This window comes from Lontra canadensis, unplaced genomic scaffold (genome assembly GCF_010015895.1).
Source record: "Lontra canadensis isolate GAN:19392208 unplaced genomic scaffold, GSC_riverotter_1.0 scaffold16, whole genome shotgun sequence".
NCBI lineage: Eukaryota > Metazoa > Chordata > Mammalia > Carnivora > Mustelidae > Lontra > Lontra canadensis.
In genome coordinates this window covers 15,367,939-15,388,546 of record NW_022631010.1, presented here as the reverse complement: position 1 = coordinate 15,388,546, position 20,608 = coordinate 15,367,939, and the positions used below count along the sequence as shown (strand labels likewise).

The window sequence follows — 20,608 nt, the reverse complement described above, 5'->3', positions numbered from 1 at the left end:
TTTGCTCAAAAAGATACCTTGCTGGAGAGGATATTTTCATTCTGCAGTAGATGGACATGTGGAGAAATCACAATGCTTCAATAAAATCAAAGGGTCAAAAATAAGCAAACGAAGGAAGTGCTCATACATTGACTTATACAATTAACTCCTTGTCTCAAAAGCTTTTCTCCATATAAACTTTCTGTTGAAGGAATATCTGAGAAGAAAACAAGGCCAGGGGGCAAAGAAACTTTCGGCAGCAACTCCTGCCAACAAGAGAGGACATTACCTTTGGTCACTGACCTATTCTAAGTTTCCTTAGACAACTCAAGCAACTAGAGTGTTTTGTTTTGTTTTTCCCATTTGCTGGGTTTGAGGCCTTTTGATTCATCAAAGATGACATTGAGAGTTAAACTCATACTGTGTGTTTGCCTTAATGAGATGTGTTTCCCCCCGCTGTGGACAAAAGCTTCAGAGGCTGTGCTAGGCACTGAGAAGAACTCAGGTTTAGGAGGCAAGCAGAACTGGCTCTGAATTCTGGGCTTTGCTGCCTGTAAGCTGAGTGACCCTCAGTAAACAATTTCACTTTTGTGGGTCTTGGTGTCTTTGTTTATAAATTAAGGCCAAGCATCCACCTTTGGTGGGTGATCACTGGATTGGACAGTCTTCCTTAGCATAGAATCAGCATTCAGCCACATCCACTCCTCCTTAAATACCATCTTCATTGAAAGGCATTAGATGGTTTGACATATCATCTAGGCTCTAACATGGCATATTTGATTCACACAATAGAATAACTCCACCTACTATTTTCCTGAAAGTTCTATTTTTATTAATGCAACCAAAGATTGCAATAATTATTTTGGAGAGCCATGCAACCACGGTGACTCAATCTTACACTCAGTTGAAACTAATAATAATAATCATTGTACTAGCAGAAGTCCTAGTAGTAGTAATAATAACTACCACTGATGAAGTACTGGTAGTATACCAAGTACTATGTTAAGTGCCTTATATACATTAACAATTAAAACTACTAATAATAACAGCTCCCACCTAGTAGCTCCTATATGGGACAACAGACTGTATGCGGACAGACCTCATCTTGTTTAACTGAAACAACTATGAAACAGGTCTTATTACATCCTGTCGTAAAAATGAGAAAACTGAGGCTTTAGAAAGTTGGGTAACTTGTCAAAGATCTCCCAGCTAGCAAGAGACAGAGTCAAATTCTTCTTCATTCCGAACTCCTCACTATACCAAGGAGCACAGTTCTTACACATAACAGCCTCTGATCTCATTTTTTTCACATTAGCTGTTGTCCAGTTAGGACTCCCAGCATTTAAAGGAGCAGAAGTACTCCCTCTCTCTTTCTGTTATTGCAAAGGTAAATTCCTGAATTTAAATGCGTTTGTTTTAACTCTTCAGTACTCTTCCCATGGCATGGATTCATACTAATATTCTAGTTCCAGCCTCCCCCACCAAAGTCAGAACTATCCGGCACGCTCCCCACGACCACCCTCCAGCACTGTGCACTTTAGATAATCAATAATAAGACAAATTTATCATTGATGTCTTCATCTGAGCTAATGATAAAATATGAGATAGACATGGGTTACGTGTGGAATATTTCTTCCAGAACATACCATCTTGCTAACCATTCTGAACAAACGTAGGTTTTCATTTTGCCTCCCCAAATCAGATGTTTAGGATCATATGCTACTTTGAATCCCTGTTGCCAACCCTCCCTGCCCTAAGTACCGAGCAGCATCCTGTGGGACGTTTCTGTAGTTCAGTATCCTCTTGACCACTCCATACACTGTTAGCCTTACCCAGTTTTGTGAACAAAGGGCCCACTGGTGGTAATGGTATGGCCTGCAAAATAACTCCTGTGTGGTTTTAACTGCTTGTTATTTTGCTGTGGCGAAATGATAGAAGAATGTACTCTGAAGAATTAATCAGTTCTATCCACCATGAGTTCTCAACTGATAATCCCAGAATCTCTTCTCTACACTTGAAATACTCTACCAATCTTTTCACTCTTTGAGAGTCAAGCAGAAATTTCCAACAATGGAGTTATGTTGCAGGAGAGTTAAGACTTCTAGAATCTTATAAATATATGTTGACTATTACTTTCCACTGTGCACATGGTCAGACACCCAAATAAACATTTTATATTTAGAAAGGACTCTAATTAACTTCCTTTTAATAACAGAGGTAGTTAGTCTGTGGCAGGTTGGAGAATGGCTCATGTATCAAACTGTCTATGCCATATTGAGGAAAAGTCACTTTTTCTTTTTATGTAGTTGTTCTCGTGCTCAATTTCAGAATTGCAGTCAATGGGAAACAACTCCACATAGGTTTATAGGAGAGGCATTAAAATTTAGTGTTAAGATTATAAGCCTAAGTTTGGGTTTGCCTCTTGATAGTCTCTTGATTTTATTACTGCTCAACTTGTATGACTTTGGGCAACTATTTAATTGTCTGCAGCCTCAGTTTCCTCCACACTTGAAATAAAGCTGCTTTCTTCTGAGGATGGGCATGAAAGGTCAGCGGAGAAAGCACAGAGTCTGGTAATTTTGTTTTCAAATGTTGAGAGATATGGTCTCCAGAAGTTCTCCCTGAAAGAGGCTGTGGGACAGAAGTAGGCACAGTATCATCCTTAATTTACAGTTGAACCTAGAAGGTGACACCCAAATTCAAAGGGCTTGAAAGTGGTGGACACTTGATTCTCTTCTTAGAGAACCTGTGAAAAGGCCCAGCTGATGGGCTGGCAGGTGGCTTCCAAGAAACTGTGCAAGTGAATTCTGAACTTGGTACCTCATTCCAACTACATAGCCATTGCCTATGCTGAAAGAGACTTGTAGAGTCAGAAACACTGTCTTAGATCACCCTGGGGCTTTGGGGTTATTCTGAAAGCCCATTGAATACTCACGCTACTTTAGCAGGCATGTAAAGGAGCAGAGGGATGACGGGAGACTCCTCATTGCCATAGATAATGAATCCCATTTCATTCAGTCTCTGTCTGAAGTATCTTGTGTTTTTTGCAAGTTGCCGTACTCTCTGCAACCCTGAAAGGAGACAGACATGAAATCCATCAATTCCCACCAGGAAGAGAGAAGCAAAGGTCAAACTGACTTAGCAAGTATTCCTATTTCCTATGTCTTTCTGCAGGCCTGCATCATTAGCTGGGAGGGGGTCAAAATAGGGTGGGGAAATACCTCTTGGTGAGCAGATATGAGTATTGATGTCTGAGAGCTGTTCTGAGTCTGGGAGCCAGGATCCAGTGGGGTATGGTGCTGTTAGGTTCTGCTAGCAAGTAAAGGCAGGCTAGCCTATGGGGTGGAGTGGGCAGAGAGCATGTCTAGTGAGAAGGAAGGAGACAAGCTATCATTTACTAGGTACCTGCTGTGTATGGACTCTGTGCTAAGTGCTTTATTTGTCATTTTTTTAATTTTAATTTTTATTATTTTTGAAATTAACATATAATGTGTTATTTGTTTCAGAGGTATACTAAGTGCTTTAAAGACATTAACTCGGGAAGGGAATGCGACAAGGTGTGACACACACTCAGACAGAGACACACAGACACAGACACACCACACCTGTTGTTGGTAGAAGCTTTTCAGCCACGCTGAGCTGGCCCTTTAAGTTGGTTCTCATCCAAGTCTCTAATCGAAGAGCACTTCACCTAACCTGAGCTTGAAGTGGAAACACATCCCTGGACAAAGATAAGTTCTGCTGAGACCAGAACTGTTTTGTGAGGAATTTGGTAGTGGTACAGGGAAAGGAATCAAGTGAATGGAAGAAGGGGACCTCTGTTTTCCCCAAGCTCGAAAAATGACAGCATGGGCTCCAAACAGAAGGTCAAAGAAGGTAACATGTGTCCCTTTCCAGGTTATTGGTGCTTCAGCTCAAAAGCTTAGCCTCTGTACTCCATGTACTCCTGGGGGTAGGTTACACATATGTGATGGCAAAGAGAATTAAAGAGTGGAAAGAGTTCTGAAGACATCTGTCTACTCCATTACCATCTCCAGTGAGGCAAGTGAGCAAACCAGCCAAATCCAGAGTGTTTGTGCTTGATACAGAAGATTTAACAGAATTGGATGTTTAAGTCCCCCAGAAATCAGTCCAACATTTGCATCTAATGCAAAGTGGCTGTGGAGCAGGAACAGCTGCTATAGCTGACTTCCATTATGATTGGTTGGGTTTTTATTCAAACTGATTAGTCTTTGCTTTACTGGTGTTTCAATATTCTGAACATCACTCCTGGGTGTCTGCAACTCTGCAGATGGAAAATGGCTAACATCTCAGTAAATATGTCAATCACAGTTCTCCAGTTCCTTCTTGGAGAAATGGTCCCAGATTGTGTCTTGACAGAGAACAGTGGACATTTCCTGCTCAACGTCCTTCCTCCAGGTGTCCATGATGTTCAGACAGAGTTGGACCTGACTTTCCTCTTTTCTACAAGGTTATCATATGACCAAGGCCTAGCCAATTGGAATAATTCATCCCTGTAATTATTGATTCAATAATGATGAACTATAACCTGGGCTTATCAGAGTCTTTCCGATCTGTTGAAGAAGTATATAAGTGAGGTGATCCGAAGCTACCTGTTTGTCGTCACATGGAGGAAACCTGCTTGAGAATGATGTTAATGCAGAAAGCCAAGGTACAAGACAGTAAGAGTCCTGATGGCATCACTGTAACCTTAGGCCTAGCCATGCCTAAGTGAGTCTGTCTTTTGGACTATCTCAGTATGTTTCTTTTTCTTAAGCTATTCTGAGTTGCATTATACAACCTATAACCAAATGTGTTCTGAGTAACACAGGTGACCATTTTATTGGATGTAGTTACCTCTAAAGGACAATGCTAATATCAACCACAACAGTACTTGCAACTCACATAAAGCACTTGACAATAATTTATTTAGTCCTCACAACAACTGTATTGAACTAGATGCTATATTCTCATGTTACACATGAAAAAAAGTCAAGTGACTCACCCAAGTTCACATGGTTGGTAGGTAGCAGAGTCAGAATTTGAATCCAGGTAACTGAGTTCTAGAATCTGTGCTGTTAACCTCTACATTATGGCCAAGAGTAGCAATGGTGATGATGTCTATCCAGGTAATGGATGATAGCCAACTCTTTACTACAAGCTCAATAAAATGTATCTCTTCCAGCTGTTAGAATCATTGTTATACCAAGTTTTTCTAGTAGAGGCAGTTCAGATGTTGAGGACTGAGCAGTCTTTCAACAGCCTCATGTTGTAGAGAAAAGGAGTAGGACATCAAGGACTAGAATCTGAGGCCTGCCCCAGGGGAAGACTAGCGAACTCCCTTCACTTTAGTTGGGCCTGATGGGCTACTCCTGAAAAGTAAGGGTGAATCAGAAGTAGATAGGCCCCCAAAGGGCACATTCTTTATCCAATCATCTGACATTTTTCAGTAGGCTCTATCACTCCCAAAACACTTCAGCTCTTCCCTGAGAGTTTTGCTTACCAGGCCCAAATCTACCCGACTTCTCTGGCATCTTAAATGTGTTAATAATATTTGCAGAAGAACAGAAATTTAGTTGAGGAGAACACCAACCAAGAAGGAGGGGTGTTGAATGATCCAGTTGCCTCTGCTTGTTCTCTGTTACTATACTTCACTTAAGCCCGGTTTTCAAGGAAGACTCCTCTCTGACTCTGCCAGCAGGTTATGATGGAGAAAGCATCTGGATTTCCCTTCAGGAAAGCTGATGTCTCAATTCTACCATGCTGGCCACAGCTAATGGATGCACGACACTCTTGATTGAAGGCCAGTCCACTTGGGTGTTGGCCAGAGAGCCATGAATTGTTCTATCATGAGAACTTTACCAAAGAGATAATAAATATGAATTAAACCAATAAGGTCCTCTTGCTGGTAGAGGGAGAATGTGAAAAATTTAGAGAAAACCAACAATTGGCATTAAGACCTGAAATTAAGAGACATAGAGAGAAAAGCTTATAATCACAATCTATAAGACACGGGAAGCCGCTGGTCAGTGGCCGTGATGATAAATCATAAAAAAGAGAAGTGGGCAGTGCAAGGTTAGTGAGTAGCAACTGGAGGATAAACAGAAACAGGGAAGAGCATTTAGTCTAGTGGGCAGACAGATATGACATCTACAAATGGATGGAAAATTGCAACTCTAATGAGTGCTGTGAAGAATACTATATGACTAGAAGTCAATACATGTTTAGTGAGTTGAGATTGGAAGGGTAGACAGATGTTAAGAGGCAAAAAACCAGAGGGGAACATTTCAGGTATAGGAAACAGGAGCAATGGTCAAATGGTTTGTGGAAGAAAAGAGTCGTTGAGAACCAGGTAAGATGTGGTTAAATGTGGGGCAAGATGAGGCTAGAGTGATGGGTAGATTTTCTTAAAAAAAAAAAAAAAAAGAGGACAGGGTTAGAAGAATCCAACATGTTGTGGCTGGGAAGAGAAAGAACTTACAAGGGAGACAAACAGAGCAATTAGTGAGAGAAGACAAATCAGGAGATGAAATAGTTTTACTGAATTTATCAACATGGCAGTCATTGATAACCTTTACTTTGGGGTCCCTGGTTGGGACTTTGGTTTTCAAGAAACAGGTAGCTGCAAATATGGTTTAGTTTAATGCATATATGCTTTTATTTTCCTGCCCACCTCCTTCGAAAAGGAAAAGATAAGCCCTCAATCCCCAAAATCCAGATTTATATAAATGTTGCTGCATAGAAAAACCTCCTGGGTGCTTAAAAATGAATTGCTTTGTAACATGCTGAAGTGATCCTTGGAAACTTGTATATGTACAGAAAGCACCTCTTTGAAGGCCAGAACTAGAAATGAGGAGGAGAATATTTGTTTTTAATTAAAAGAAAATCTCATCTATACACTGAAACTGAGTATTTAGGGGAGTATAAGGAGTAGGGGGAGATTGTGGAAGAAGAAGGAAAAGAAGAAGAGGGCTGGAGTAAGACTTGTTTTAAAGAAGGTGATTCAAATGAAGTCACAGATCTACATCCCAGCCACCAAAATGTATTCCATATGTCCTATCGCCTTGTACGTTTAGTTCTTTTGTTGATCGTTAGCTACACAATGAATAGATGACTTCATCAAGCTTGGTTTGATGATTCCTAAATGATCCCCCTCAAAGACTAGAAGGATTTCCTGGCCCGGAAGTGCATGAATGACTTAAATTGTTTTCCCAGTGGCATTATCTTTGCGCTTGCCCATAATGACTCATCTATCATTGAGCTGCCCAGCTACTTAATTGGCCCCGTCTGTCCCCTTTGCCTTGATTAACCCAAGTAACTGGATCATCAGCTAATGCCATCACTTTATGGCTTCTAGATTCTTTGGAGAGTTGACCAAATAGATCAGAATATGGATCCCAAGGGTAGCTGACTCTAAAGAATTGCCCTGTCTTTTCTATCTTTGAATCATTTAGCACAACACGGCTGACAAGCCATTATGATACACTTCGTGGTCACCATGTTTTCTCATATAGTCACTATTAATGCCTTTGAGGTCCTTTGCATCGGCCAAGGTACAGCTCCTTTCAATTACTCTATTGCTCATTCTTTAAAATTGGAAACATTCTACTCCTGTAGGGCCTGGGGGAAGAGAGGAATTTATGCATATAACATGCTACTCATCTAGACAGGATATGAGTGATTTTATTAATTGTGGTGTGCTTTGAGATCCTTGCTTGAAGAGTGCTTTGTAAGTGTAGGAGGAAATTTTTAGCACTTGTCTTTTTGTACAGGGATGGCCAAGTGAGGGTGGCATGGAGATTGGGCATTGCTCAATTAGAGACTCTAATTCAACCCTTTCTGGTTCTTCTTTCACACATCATGTAGAAGACAGGGCCGTCTCTGCTCAGATAATTAAGTAAATGAGCTGATCCCTTATGTAGTGTTCCAGAGAGTTTATAGGACTGTTTATTTTGCTATATTGTGGGTTCTCTGTAAAAGGAAGAGTCTTTAGAGTTAAATGGACTAAAATAAATAAATAAATAAATAAAAATAAAAAAGAACACCGAACTCCCTCTGGACAATATATGGCTTGATACCTCAGTTTTACCTGTAAAATACAGATAAATAAGCTCATCGCCCGAAAGGTTGGTGGAAATAGAGGGGTTAATGCAGAAACATGCTTCATAATGTGCCTGCCACACAGTAGGTATTTGGAAGTCTAATTACCCTTTTTTCCAGAGGGCAGTAGTTCCTAGCAACCTTAATGGCACCTCAGAATCATCTGAAGAGCCTGGCAAAGCCCCAGTCGCACTCCAGATCAACTGAATGAGTATTAAATTAATATAAATCAGGATGGGACAGGCATGAATTTTGGTTTCCAGGAGGCATAGCCATGGAGACTCGGATGTCTCAGAAACGGCCGCCATTGCCAGTCAAAGTCCACAGACATGCCTGTTGGCATTAAGTGCCTGACTGTGTCCTGGCTGTGTCCTTGGTAGTGGAAAACAGAAGATGGGCATATGTCCTGGCCTCTTCTTTGGCACGATTACCTCCCAGCAGTTAACCAGTGCTTGGGTGTTTGAAGAGTACGTTTTGTGGGGCTGACCTGCTCCCCTGACAGCTATCTGCTCTGACTTGAGATCACCCCAACTGTCAACCCCCACCCCCTCGCCATACAGGAGGCTGGATAAAAATCCAGCTGACCTGTACATTGCTGTTCTACCCATTCAGATTTCTAGCTCTGCCAACTTGAGAGATGGGCTAGGTTACCGGAGGCCACAAATACTTTAACCTTCTCTCTAATGCTGTTAAAACAAAAACAGCTGGGGCAGGGGAAGGAAAACAAATAAAACACAAAGCATCCCACTACAAAGCTTTGCAGTCCCCTAATAAAAACAATCGTCTGTGGCGTTTCCAAAAATATGCTTGGGAGAACTCAACCTCCAGAGGGCCAGAAGGCATTGCAGACAGTGGAGACTCCCGGAATAACCTGTCAAAAGCCGAAGAAGGAAAATTTGTTGTCTGCTAAACCATCGGCATGCAAAAAACAGAGAGGCATTTCCCTCTGAAGGACTAAGTGGAAGAGGTGGATTTCATGAGCTTGTGAGCCAACCTGGGTGCCGCTCTCTATTTTCTGCAGGTTTGCAGGCTCACATGCTAATAGAGGAAACATGAACGTGCCCAGATGCCACAGAGGGACTAATTTTATTATTTTCCAGGCTTAAAAATGCACATAAAGAAATACATGCTGCTATCCTTCCCTAAATTATTTAGCACGCCGCCACGACAGTCGGAATTCAGACTGGACAACCTCGAAGAGGCTCTTAGGCAGCTTTGCTTGGAAAATGTTGTCTTTTTTCTTTTTTAGAGATGGGAAGAGCCTTCCCATAAAATATCTCTTAAAATTTAAGAAGTCGATCTTTCTAAAAAATCACATTGATATTAAAGAATACCTAAATGATCTAAGAATGCCTCATCTCCTTGCCTCTTGCCCCTTCTTTGTCCATTCACTCAAGGCTCCTCCCCCTGGCATGGCGGGGCATGGCGGGGGTGGTCTCTGTGGTGAGATGGGGGGTGGGGGGTGGACAGGATGGACCTTGGAGTAAAGTGTCAGTGTGACAGCAGGAACCCAGCGGTCTGTTATTTTAAGCTCTGGAGCTCAGACAGGACATTTTGTTTGCAACACACTTAGGGGCAAAGTGATCTCAGCAAAGATCAAGAAGCTACAGAGCAGGAAGAATCATAAGAATCACATTAGCAGTGACAAGCTTCCCAGTGGGATGGAGAAAACTGTTTGGAGTGGTTTGCTGAGAGGAACACACATTTTTATCAGGCACTGAAGCTCTCCCTTTTGATGTCTGGATTCCAAGGTTACAGCATGTTTTATAGTCACATACACATGTTCCCGGGACTCTTCAGGCCACTTAGTCATACCCCCGGGGAATGCACATAGGAGCAGGGAGGCCGGACATCCAGGGTGGACAGCTGTGTGCACCACCTGATTTCAGTGCCTGCACCACTGCCTCCACTTCCCTACCCGCGGCTCACACACACCATCAGGAGTTTCACCCGCGAGGAGAGGTGTGAATGGACAGGTCTTGCGTGTATCTATTATGCGCCAGAAATGGTGTTTTGGGGCCCTCTTCACAGATACCAAAACTGAGGCTGGGAGATCATTAATGCATTACCCAGCTGACCTGGAAACGGGCCGTACCTCCCGGGCTAATCAAAGTCTGCTCTTTGGAGAGAAGCTGGTAAACTTATTTCTGATGAGGTGTGAATTCCATGATTCATGGATTTGCACGTTTCGCAAACAAAAAGCACTCACTATGTTCAGGAGCCGGACCAGCTGGAAAGGTGAAGTAGAAGATGCAAACATTCTGAGGTGGTTTGCAAGGAAATGTTCGCATGGAAGACAGGGCAGATAGCAGACAACATACCACTGAGCGGAAGAGCCTTAAGAAAGGTGGAGACAGAGTTGGCAGGCTTTTCACACAGTAGGGCTTCCTGAATATTTACAGAACGAATGACGAGATTTAATGGTAATTTGCATCTCAATAGAGAGCAGTGTCTTCGCAAGTCACAAATTGTGGAAGTTTGCACATTCAATGGGGTAATTTGGAAGGCTAGGGGACATCTGGGAACTTTGTAAATTAGTGATTCCTAAGCACAGGAACACACCAGAGTCTTTTGCGAATATATCTTTTTCTAGAATACATACAATAAAGTCCCCCTGTGCACCCCCCCCCCACACACCGGGATTCTGCTCCAGAAAGACTCCTGGGGTAACTGTGTCGTGCTCCAGTTGAGATTCATCGCTTGAAGGCATGACTGCTATTGTGGGTGTTGATTCTACAAAGATACTAGGGCTGATCCCAACCGAGGACACCAAAAAGCAATTTCGTTTCGGAATATTTTGTACTCCATCAACAGATCTGCATGAAAGATTCCACCTGCCCTTTCCTTTTTTTTTTTTTTTTTTTTTTTTAAATGAAGATGAGCAAGTGACTCATCAACTCTGAGCCTTCATTTACGATCTGTTAAATAGGGAGGATAGCAGTAACTGCCTCACCTACTGGAATGCTCCATGGAAGAAATGCTTTGGGATTTTGGAGCAAAGAGCTAGAGGTGGTAAGTGAACGTTGTGTGTATCTAAGTTTGGAGGTGGGGGGCATCTGGAAATGGGTAACTCACTTGCCATAACGTTTGCATCACAGTCATGAGAAAGATTAGTGGAGTCAGACCACAGAGAGCTCTGAAGGGTACCCTAGGATTTGGTAGGTTTTGGTGGGTAGTAGGGAGCCATGGCAGCATCATGAGCAAGACATGCCATGTTCTGAGGGGGTTTAGGAAGAGGAAGCTCATGGTGTATAGCACACGGTTGACGATGAGGGAAAAACTGGAGTTGGCAAGACAAGTAGGAGGCCAGAGTGGCAGCAAACTCTGAAGCAGGTGAAGGGGTGCGCGTCCTCAGCTGTTGGGATCTGTGGCAGGAAGGCAAAGGAGGCAGCAAAGGACAGGGCCTGGGCTGAGCGACTGGGTTCATGGGGTCCCCTGAAAGGTCTCTGTGAGACCATGCAAGTCAATGTGGCCACCAGGAAGTCCCATCGAGGCAGCTGCCTACATGATTCCACCCTCTGGCTTTGTAAGTGTCCGCCGGGAGCGCACTGGTGAAGCCCCAGAGAGGCGGCATGGGGGGAAATTGAGGGAACGCTCAGCAGAAGGCCGATCAGACTGCCCTGCCCCCACTACAACAGTAGCATCAAGGCCAAGAACTCAACAAGTGTGAGCCCAGCTTCCTGGGTCCCAAGTCAGCTTTACCGTCTGGGGCAAGGCACTTCATCTTCCTGTAACTCAGGCTGTTCACCTATAAAACGGGACTAATGACAAAGTAATAATAATAATATCCATCACATTCCATTCTGCACATTAAATGTTAAGCACTTAGAAGAGTGTCTGCACACGGTAAGCCCCTATGAGTACTGTGAAATTTAAAAACCATTTGTGTCTTATAATATGGATGCGCATATACATTTCATTTGGAAAAAAAATTCTGCAGTTCAAAAATATTGAAAACTATTCATTGGAACCAAAGACCAGACCGACTGACTTGGATTTGCCCTATAGGGCTGCGTCCCTGAGCTCAGTGGAGGTTAGGAGGTTCTCTGTGGCACCTGCACCCAATCTGGCTGTTCCTGGGCCCTTCTCAGGTTTTGGTTTTTGTTGTTTTTTCTTTTGTGGGTTTTTTTTTTTTTTTTCAGTGTCTAGGACATGTCCTCCAATCACTTCTTATCCACCAGAATCAAATGTTCACTGGGACAATTTTCAGTTTCAGTATTCAAGTTGAAGAATCAAACTATATACCTTCCTCCTATTTTAGAAGACTAAAATAAATTTTAGGGACATTAACCCATACCTGAGGCCAGATCAGGTGAGCCCTTAGAAGGGACTGGGCTCTCCCTGAAGAAAGAGATTCAGGAAGAGAGAGGGGGAGATTCCTGAAAATTCGTGAAGGAGATTCCCTATTGCTGGCTTTGAGGCGGAGGGAGGGGCTGGATTGTAAGGAGTTCCAGCAGTCTCTAGGAGCAGAGAGGGGCCAGCTCGCAGCTGGCAAGGAAAAGGGGACCTCACCCTTGCACCCCCAAAACTGGATTCTGCCACAAACATGTGAGCTTGGGAGAAGAGCCTGAGCTCCAGAAGAGAAGCCAGCCACAGATACCTTGATTTGGCCTTGAGCACAGAACAGACTATGCCCAGACTCCTGACCCAAGGAGAGCATGAGATAATAAATGATGTTGTTTTAAGCTGCCTAATTTGTGGTAATTTGTTATGCAGAAATAGAAAACTAATACATTCATTCTCTCTAGCCCAGAGCACACGCCGGGCTTCTCCAGGCACAAATCCACCTGCTTAATCCTCCCCAGCTGTGGCCCGTAGGGTAGCTGGTTTTTTCCACAACTTGTCCAGATAAGAGTGGGGCTGGGGCAAGGTACCCATGGCATTTGGGGTTTTTGCTGCTTAGCTGAACATGAACCAGTGATGGGAAAAACACAGATCAGTGTGAAACAGCGGCTTCCCTTCACCCTCTGTGACGCTACAGCTGGAATTGCGTTCTTTCCTTCTCTAGTTGTACTGAGCCAACATGAGTCCCACATGTGTTCCATCATGGACTCGCCCATCTCAGCGTCCCTTGACACAGAGGACAAAAGCCAAGAGGAAGCTTCTGGAGGGACTCATGGTGTAAAAGGATATCTTGTTTGCAGGGCGTGGAAGGAAGTGGCCACACTAACCTTTTGCCCCAGTGCCATCTAAAAGACAAACAGATCCTCTTTACCCTCCTGCTAGGGAAATTTTGTAAGGCCTTTTAAAGTTAAGTGCAGAATTTACGGAGCTGGCCTAAACCTCCACCCTTGCCTAACCCTCACAGTGAAACAAATGAAGGGATGGAAGATCTGGCGAGCCAGTTCCGCACAACCAGACCAGCTTCCCCTCCTTGCAGGGGTTCAGTTTGCCGGCTACTTCTGTGTTTATGGGATAAACCGAAGCTGTCCTATGTGCACAGAAATGGCAACAGGGCAGAGAAGCAATGTCTCTCACTCGGCTGGCTCAGCCCAGCCTGAGGTCCGCACGCACAAAAAAAAAGGGCCAGGTAGGACTTTCCACCCCCACCCCCCAGCATAGGTGATTAATCACTACGGAGGTAGCCCCTCAGTTGAAAGCCAGCGGAGCGTAGCGCCTGGCCATCTGTTTTGTATTAGCTGTTGCTGAAATGCCAGTGGCCTGAAACCTTTGGAAAGACCACAAAGCCCCGAGTGTCTTTCTCTGCCTCTGTCTGGTCCCCGGTGGGTAACCAAGCATGGATCTTCAGGAAGAAGCAGCAAATGCCTCCCTCAACAGTGCCGGGGCCCTCAGAGGGCCTGATTCAGGTGGGGTGCTCTGTGGACCCCACTCGCACTCTCTAAGGGACTTCCAAGGGACAGAATGGAACAGAAAAGAAACTGTAGGAAACTGATCTTGGATCTGCTCTCTGCCAAGGTAGGTGCTAAGAAACGTGAGAACTTTTAAAATCACATGTCTCATTATTGAGTTTCTTCGCCCCAACCAGGGTCCTTTGGGTGTTCACTGCTTTTTCCTCCCTTTGCGGAGGACACAGAATTCCCTGGGGAAGAGTAGATGAACAAGGACAGCGCCAGAAAAGCTCAGTGATGCGGACGGATTAAGGTTATCTATAGCTCCCACAAGCACTGAAGAAAAGCAACAGCTTCTGAGGGAAGTTTGTGACTGTATCTCATGTCAAATATACACAGTAAGAAAGTGAGAAAATTCGACTGGAGAGCAAATTGCTGTCACCTGGAGTACTCCTCCCTCATCCCCTCCCCCACCTCAGGCCCTAAATCTTCCCAGTTACTCACTCCCATTTTTAAACCTATCAAACTCAAGTGTAAAAATATGCGTGCCCTGTTCCAGGACCCAGAGCAAAGGTCCAAGGTCACAGCTGGAAGGCACTGGTGCCACTTTCTCCAAGTCCACGTCGGGTTAGAAGCGGGGTCAACACCTCACCTGCCAATCTCATGATAAAAGTTCACAAATGACCGGGATGAATGAAATAATCCATACAAAATGATTTAAAGATGAGGCATGCGCGTATTTTCCAGTTCGAATGCATTATATTTTAAGTCTCACTCTTTTTTTTTCTTTTACCCTTAGATTTTCTCTCGCGAGGGTAAAAAAAAAAAAGGAAAATGATGGAGATTCATAAATAGATGAAGTTCCTTGAAAGACCTTGCCATTGTATTCCACTCTTTCTCTTAATAACTGAATAAAAAAACAGGTTAAGCCTTCAAAAAATCTGTTTGGCAAATCTCAAATACAGGACAGCAGGAACGATCTGGAGAGAGCTTGCCCATTTAGGCATAACGGAAACAAACAGGGCTTCTCAAAGTCGATGAAATGCTTCAAGCAATGTGGGGCAGGGTCATAGCTTTATGTGATCTCAATCTTGGCACAAACTCTCGTTTTAGTTCTCTGCCTGGTGCAGAGTGATGAGTCACCCTGACTATTCACCTGCTGAGTCCTGGTGTGATGAACGTCAGAGGTTCAATCCTTGTTCAAGTCTCTTAGCCTTCTTTAAGTCCATGGTCCCCAAAGAACCCAAGGGTGCCTGAATGTGAGGGTTGGGCTGATTCAAAACCAGCCCCTCCATTTCAGATAATTAGCCTAAATGTGCTTGTTTATAAATTGCATGTTTTAAATTGCAATGTTCTATGTTCTGTCCCATCATGTTCCCCCTTCCAGAAAAAACGTCTGCTTGTCTGAGAGTACGCTACTATTTCCAAAATATACATTCTTCCCTGATCTGGCCTGACTTCCAGAGCTGTCCTAATTTCATGTCATTTTAATGTCTTCTGGAGAAGCATCATGCCCAGGGTCCATTTTTCTGCCTCCAAAGAGTGCACGGTATTGGGGAATTTAGCAACAAGTAATGATAATGATCTTAATACCTGCCGTGGCCTGGGACTAGGTTCTGTGCAAAAGAAGCAGAAATGGTTGTAGTAAAATCCAGACTAGGACCCCCGAGAGTCCCTACGAAAGGAAGAGAGATTTATCTTCAGTCCTTTGAATTTTGTTTTTCTTTTTCTCTTAGCTACTTTTATTCCATCTCAGGTCAAGAGATTATTTTATCAGTCAACAGGGCAAGATTGGGAAACTGTCTAAAATATACAGTGTCTTCCTACAGTATACATCCATCAAAAGTCTGGGAAAGAATGTCCCGGACTGAGGTTAAGGACTGTGGCAAAACCTGGCTAGCTACTCACTGAACCCATTTCCTTCTAGGCAGACAGTTACTTCATTTCCCTGGCTCCTCTGTGGTCAGGCAAGGTCATGTGGCTGAGTTATGGTCAATAGAATGTGAGCAGAAATGAAATGTACCTTTCCAGTTCCGGCCCGTGAAAAGATTCATCCCCTCTGTTCCTCTCTCCTTCCGTGGCAAGCTTGGAAGCTATACACTGAAGCTGAAGAAACTACAAGTTGGAAGGACGTTGGGTTCCTGGAAGAGAACTGCCTACGCAAAAGGAGCAACCATTCTGGACTTTGTATGACCAAAAAATAATTTTTTTATTATGTTAAGTCACTAATATATTGGAATTTGTCCGCTACAGCAACTTATAACCTTAACTAATACCAGCCTTATAAGACTGTGTATACCATGAAAACTTTCAAGGGTTTAAAACCCTAATGCCCTTCTACGTTTCATTGGCTAAATGGTATAAAGGGAAACTGTAATTTTTGTGTGAGAATTTTAGTTTCTCAACCTCTCATTACTAGTCACCAAGTAATGTCATGAAAACCTGAAGTTTCTTGATTGAAAAAGATCCTAAGTGCAAATCATCATTAAGATAGAGTAGGGGAGAGAAGGAGGCCCCCCTCCAGCATATTTAGTGGAAAATACCATTGTGGATGCCTCAGAATCAACCTTTTCTCCTCTATTTTAGATATGTACTTTGCCTCGGACAGAGGATTAGCTGGTGGCCAGTCCTTGCTGATTACTGTGTATAAAAAAGTCACATGCACTTTTGGGCTTTGGATGTCTCCATGGGAAACGTTAAGTAAGGGATTCAGCTAACTGCTTAGATAATTAAAGGAAAAACTCCATTTTTGTTCCTGCTATTTGGGTAGCATTGGCTTGAATTACCCAGCTTACTCACCTCTGTATTAGATGGTGTCTAGACAGAGCCTTAGTATATGTGATAATATAAAACCACTCATTTATCAAAAGAATAGGAAAGGAACCCTAGATTTTGGCGTATACGTGTATCAATCAAAGGAAGTGATTCTAACTCCAGTATTTGAACCAAAATAAATCTCTCGGTAATTTCTAAAGAAACCATAATTGTTTATAGGTAGTGATTAGGTTCTAAGCCTTGTCCAGGAAATCTGTTTGGCCCCAAATCTGGTCAGTGAGCATTCATTTACATAGTTGATGCTTAAGACACAATTAATTAACCAAACGCTAACTATTTGGAAGGCTGGGTTGGGGGCGTGTGGCTAACATAGGAGGGATAAATTTCAGGAGATGGAGGAGGGAAGCAGTATTTTCTGAATGCAGTCATTGAGATAGGGCTTTGAAGGCTAAATAGGGATTAGGAGATAAAGAATAGGTATAAGTGCAGGGCACCTGGGTAGCTCAGTCAGTTAAAGCATCAGACTTCCGTTTAGGTTATGATCTCAGAGTCCTGGGATCAAGCCCCACATCAGGCTCCATGCTTAGCAGGGATTCTGCTTGGCACTCTCTCCCTTTCTCCATCTTCCCCTCTCCTTCTGCCCCTCTCCCCACTCATGTTTGCTCTCTTTCTCTCTCAAATAAATAAATACGATCTTAAGAAAAATTGGTATAAATGGGCTGTGCAAGAGATGAAGGCCTTCCAGATGGAGGAGATATCCTGAACATACATAAGGGAGGGACCAATGCCTGGTGAATAGTTGATGGGATATGGCCAAAGCTCCCATTGAACGGGGTCATTCATCCCATCAACATATATTGCTTGGGGTTGGGGACAGGGTCCTAACCTCACGGCATTTGTATTCTACTGAGGGAGACAGACAATAACCAAGGAAGCAAGTATATAATTCTAGGTGGTGGTGAGTACTATGAAGAAAAATGGTGAGGAACAGGGGAGGAGAGAGAGTCACCCACAAAGAAATGGGTGATATTTTAGAAAGGGTGGTTAGTGTTGGTGGCAGAAGTTAGAAGGGTTATTCCTGCATGAACTCCCATTCCAAGATGTTCTGAGTCCAAAGTTCATCTGGGCCCTGAGTTTGGTTCTGAAGCAGTTCTGAGAGATGAGTGGGTGGCAGAAAGCACAAGGGCACTTGTGTCTGTCTGGGGTCAGGAGCAAGGAAGGTCTTATGTGGTGGTCAAGGGATCAAAACGAGGAAAGGTTGCAAGCTTCTGGGGAACCAGAGAAAGTTCTAGTTGTTTTCTTCCAATTTGAAGATAGATTCTTTCCTTGTTGATGAGGCTAAGAAAAATTTTATTGGTGCCAATTTTTGAATTATCTGGTGATTTTAAACATGACCTGAACTTGTTCAATGAACAATACATGCCCCCTTTCCATTAATCATTCCTTTTTGCACAGAAACCAGTCATCTTCAGCCCCTCAGATATTCTCAGTGAATAGAACCAGGGATTTTGCAAAGAAGAGACAGAATACTCAGTTTTCATTTTAGGATAGGCAGTGTTGCCATAAAATAGTGACACCATAATATAAGCAAATTTTGATTTAAAAGAAATCACTTCTTCACTTCAGGGATGGAGAGCCTCTCATGGGGATAAAGGAGAGTGATCCCATTCCCCGAGAGCCTTCATTCCCCAGCCCTGCCAAAGGCAGCATGGGATGTGTAAACAGACCTGTAAACCTACTCTGTTTACAGAGTAGGTCCCAGGTAAGGACCTCTTCCCAGATGGAATGTTTTGAGTACTTCCCAAGTCAAGCAGGAAATAAAAGCTCAGAAAGATTTAGTGTGAGCAGGCCCTCTGTTGGGGAGTGTGTCTATTTAATACTTCCTCCTCAGATCCTGGCCTATCAGTTTTGATTTGCCAGCAGGCAAAGGAAGCCAGCCTGAGGAAGAATTCCTTGTACTGGCACAACGGCTGAGGGTACTTAGCTTCCATTTGCAGACTCAGTTTCCCCATCCGCCCTTAACTTTCGTGCTCAAGTACAGCAAAAACAAAGTTTCCAGGCTCTCTTAGGCTTGTTAAGTTTTTCTTCATCTTGAAAGTGGAGAATTGAGGCAATTATTTGGATAATATCTAAGTTTGATCGGTAATATCTAAAATGACTGAGGAAGGATCCTAGTATTACTGTGCTTATTTGTGTAGTCCTTTAGTAGCAATAATCTCTGCCCACAACCTTCAGAAAACATTAAATTAATAAGATAAAACTCCCTATTATTGTTCCATCCTGTCAAATTACCCTACCTTTGAGGGCCCTATATAGTAAATTGCTTTATTTCCAGGAAGAACACAATTCATTATCTCATCTTATTTTTTTTTTAAAGATTTTATTTATTTATTTGACAGACAGAGATCACAAGCAAGCAGGGAGGCAGGCAGAGAGAGGAGGAAGCAGGCTCCCTGCAGAGCAGAGAGCCTGATGCGGGGCTCGATCCCAGGACCCTGGGATCATGACCTGAGCCGAAGGCAGAGGCTTTAACCCACTGAGCCACCCAGGCGCCACTCATCTTATTTTTTTTTAAAAGACTTTTATTTATTTGTCAGAGAGAGACAGAGAGAGAGAGAGAGAGCACAAGCAGGTAGAGTGGTAGACAGAGGCAGGGAGAGAAGCAGGCTCCCAGCTGAGGAAGGATCCCGATGCAGGACTCAATCCCAGGACCCTGGGATCATGACTTGAGTTGAAGGCAGAGGCTTAACCAACTGAGCCACCCAGGCATCCCCATTATTTCATCTTAATTTTATCTTTAGTTTTTCCTCTATGGCCATAATATCCAGACACATCCCCCCCCTACTATTCACAAACTCCCTGTTAAAGGGCGAAGAGGGACAAATGTGACTTTGAATAAAAATAGAGAATTTCATTTTTCTTAACTTCATTGCATAAGACTGGGAGACTTTATTAGCAGTGATGAAGGTTTAGGCTACTTAAATTGGGTATTATACATTAGGAATTGCAAATCTGTATACATTTTCTCTTCCAAGTGCATTCTCACTACTGCTTTCATTTCTAGACTCCTGGCCACTCAATTATAAACATCAAATATTTCCATGCATATGATAGCAAAAAAGAGTTTTTTTTTTTTATTAAAGAAGTTGGTGATCATCCCAACAGTCTAGCACTGAAGTGACAGAAGGGAGAAGGATGGTTAAATCACAGATATGATGATTTTTTCATAAAGCCATTTTGGTAAAATAAGAAATGAGTTAGCCAGTGGAGTCATTCAAATGTAAGTACTGACCTATTAATTATAGCTAGATTTTTTCCAAAGCTATTCCTGTCTCTGATAAAATTTTGTATCTAAAAAAACTGAAGTTACACAAAAAATTAAAAATATTATACGTCCAGGGCGCCTGGGTGGCTCAGATGGTTAAGCATCTGCCTTCAGCTCAGATCATTATCCCAGGGTCCTGGGATCAAGTCCCACATCGGGCTCCTTGCTTCTTGGGGAGCCTGCTTCTCCCTCTGCCTCTTTCTTTTTCCATCTCTTATGAATAAAGAAATAAAATCTTTAAAAAATTACATGTCCAGATTAAACTTAGATATTCAAATAAATGGGTCTGTAGATTGCATGTTGGCAAAGAGGTAAGTGTTTTGTTTTGGTTTTTTTTTTTAAGATTTTTTATTTATTCATTAGAGAGAGAGAGAGAGAGAGAGAGACAGCGAGAGAGGAAACACAAGTAGAGGGCGTGGGAGAGGGAGAAGAAGGCTCCCCACTGAGCAGGGAGCTTGATGCAGGGCTCAATCCCAGGACCCTGGGATCATGATCTGAGCCAAAGGTAAATGCTTAAAGACTGAGCCACCCAGGTGCCCAAGGAGGCAATTGCTTGATAAAGTGTATAGTTGCTGTTTCATCCTGATGGGAAATTGAAAGTATTACAAAATCTTAGCATTTGATATTCAAAAGCTGTATT

General features: G+C 43.0%; 1 protein-coding gene across 1 annotated transcript in view; it reads right to left on the bottom strand.

Moving 5' to 3' along the window:
- Positions 1–20,608, bottom strand: part of SPTLC3 (serine palmitoyltransferase long chain base subunit 3) — a 138,411-nt gene that overhangs the window by 9,248 nt on the left and 108,555 nt on the right. The window contains exon 10 of the mRNA XM_032859192.1: positions 2,915–3,050. Within this exon, the coding sequence (XP_032715083.1) occupies positions 2,915–3,050 (136 nt within the window). The remainder of the gene's footprint in view (positions 1–2,914; positions 3,051–20,608) is intronic.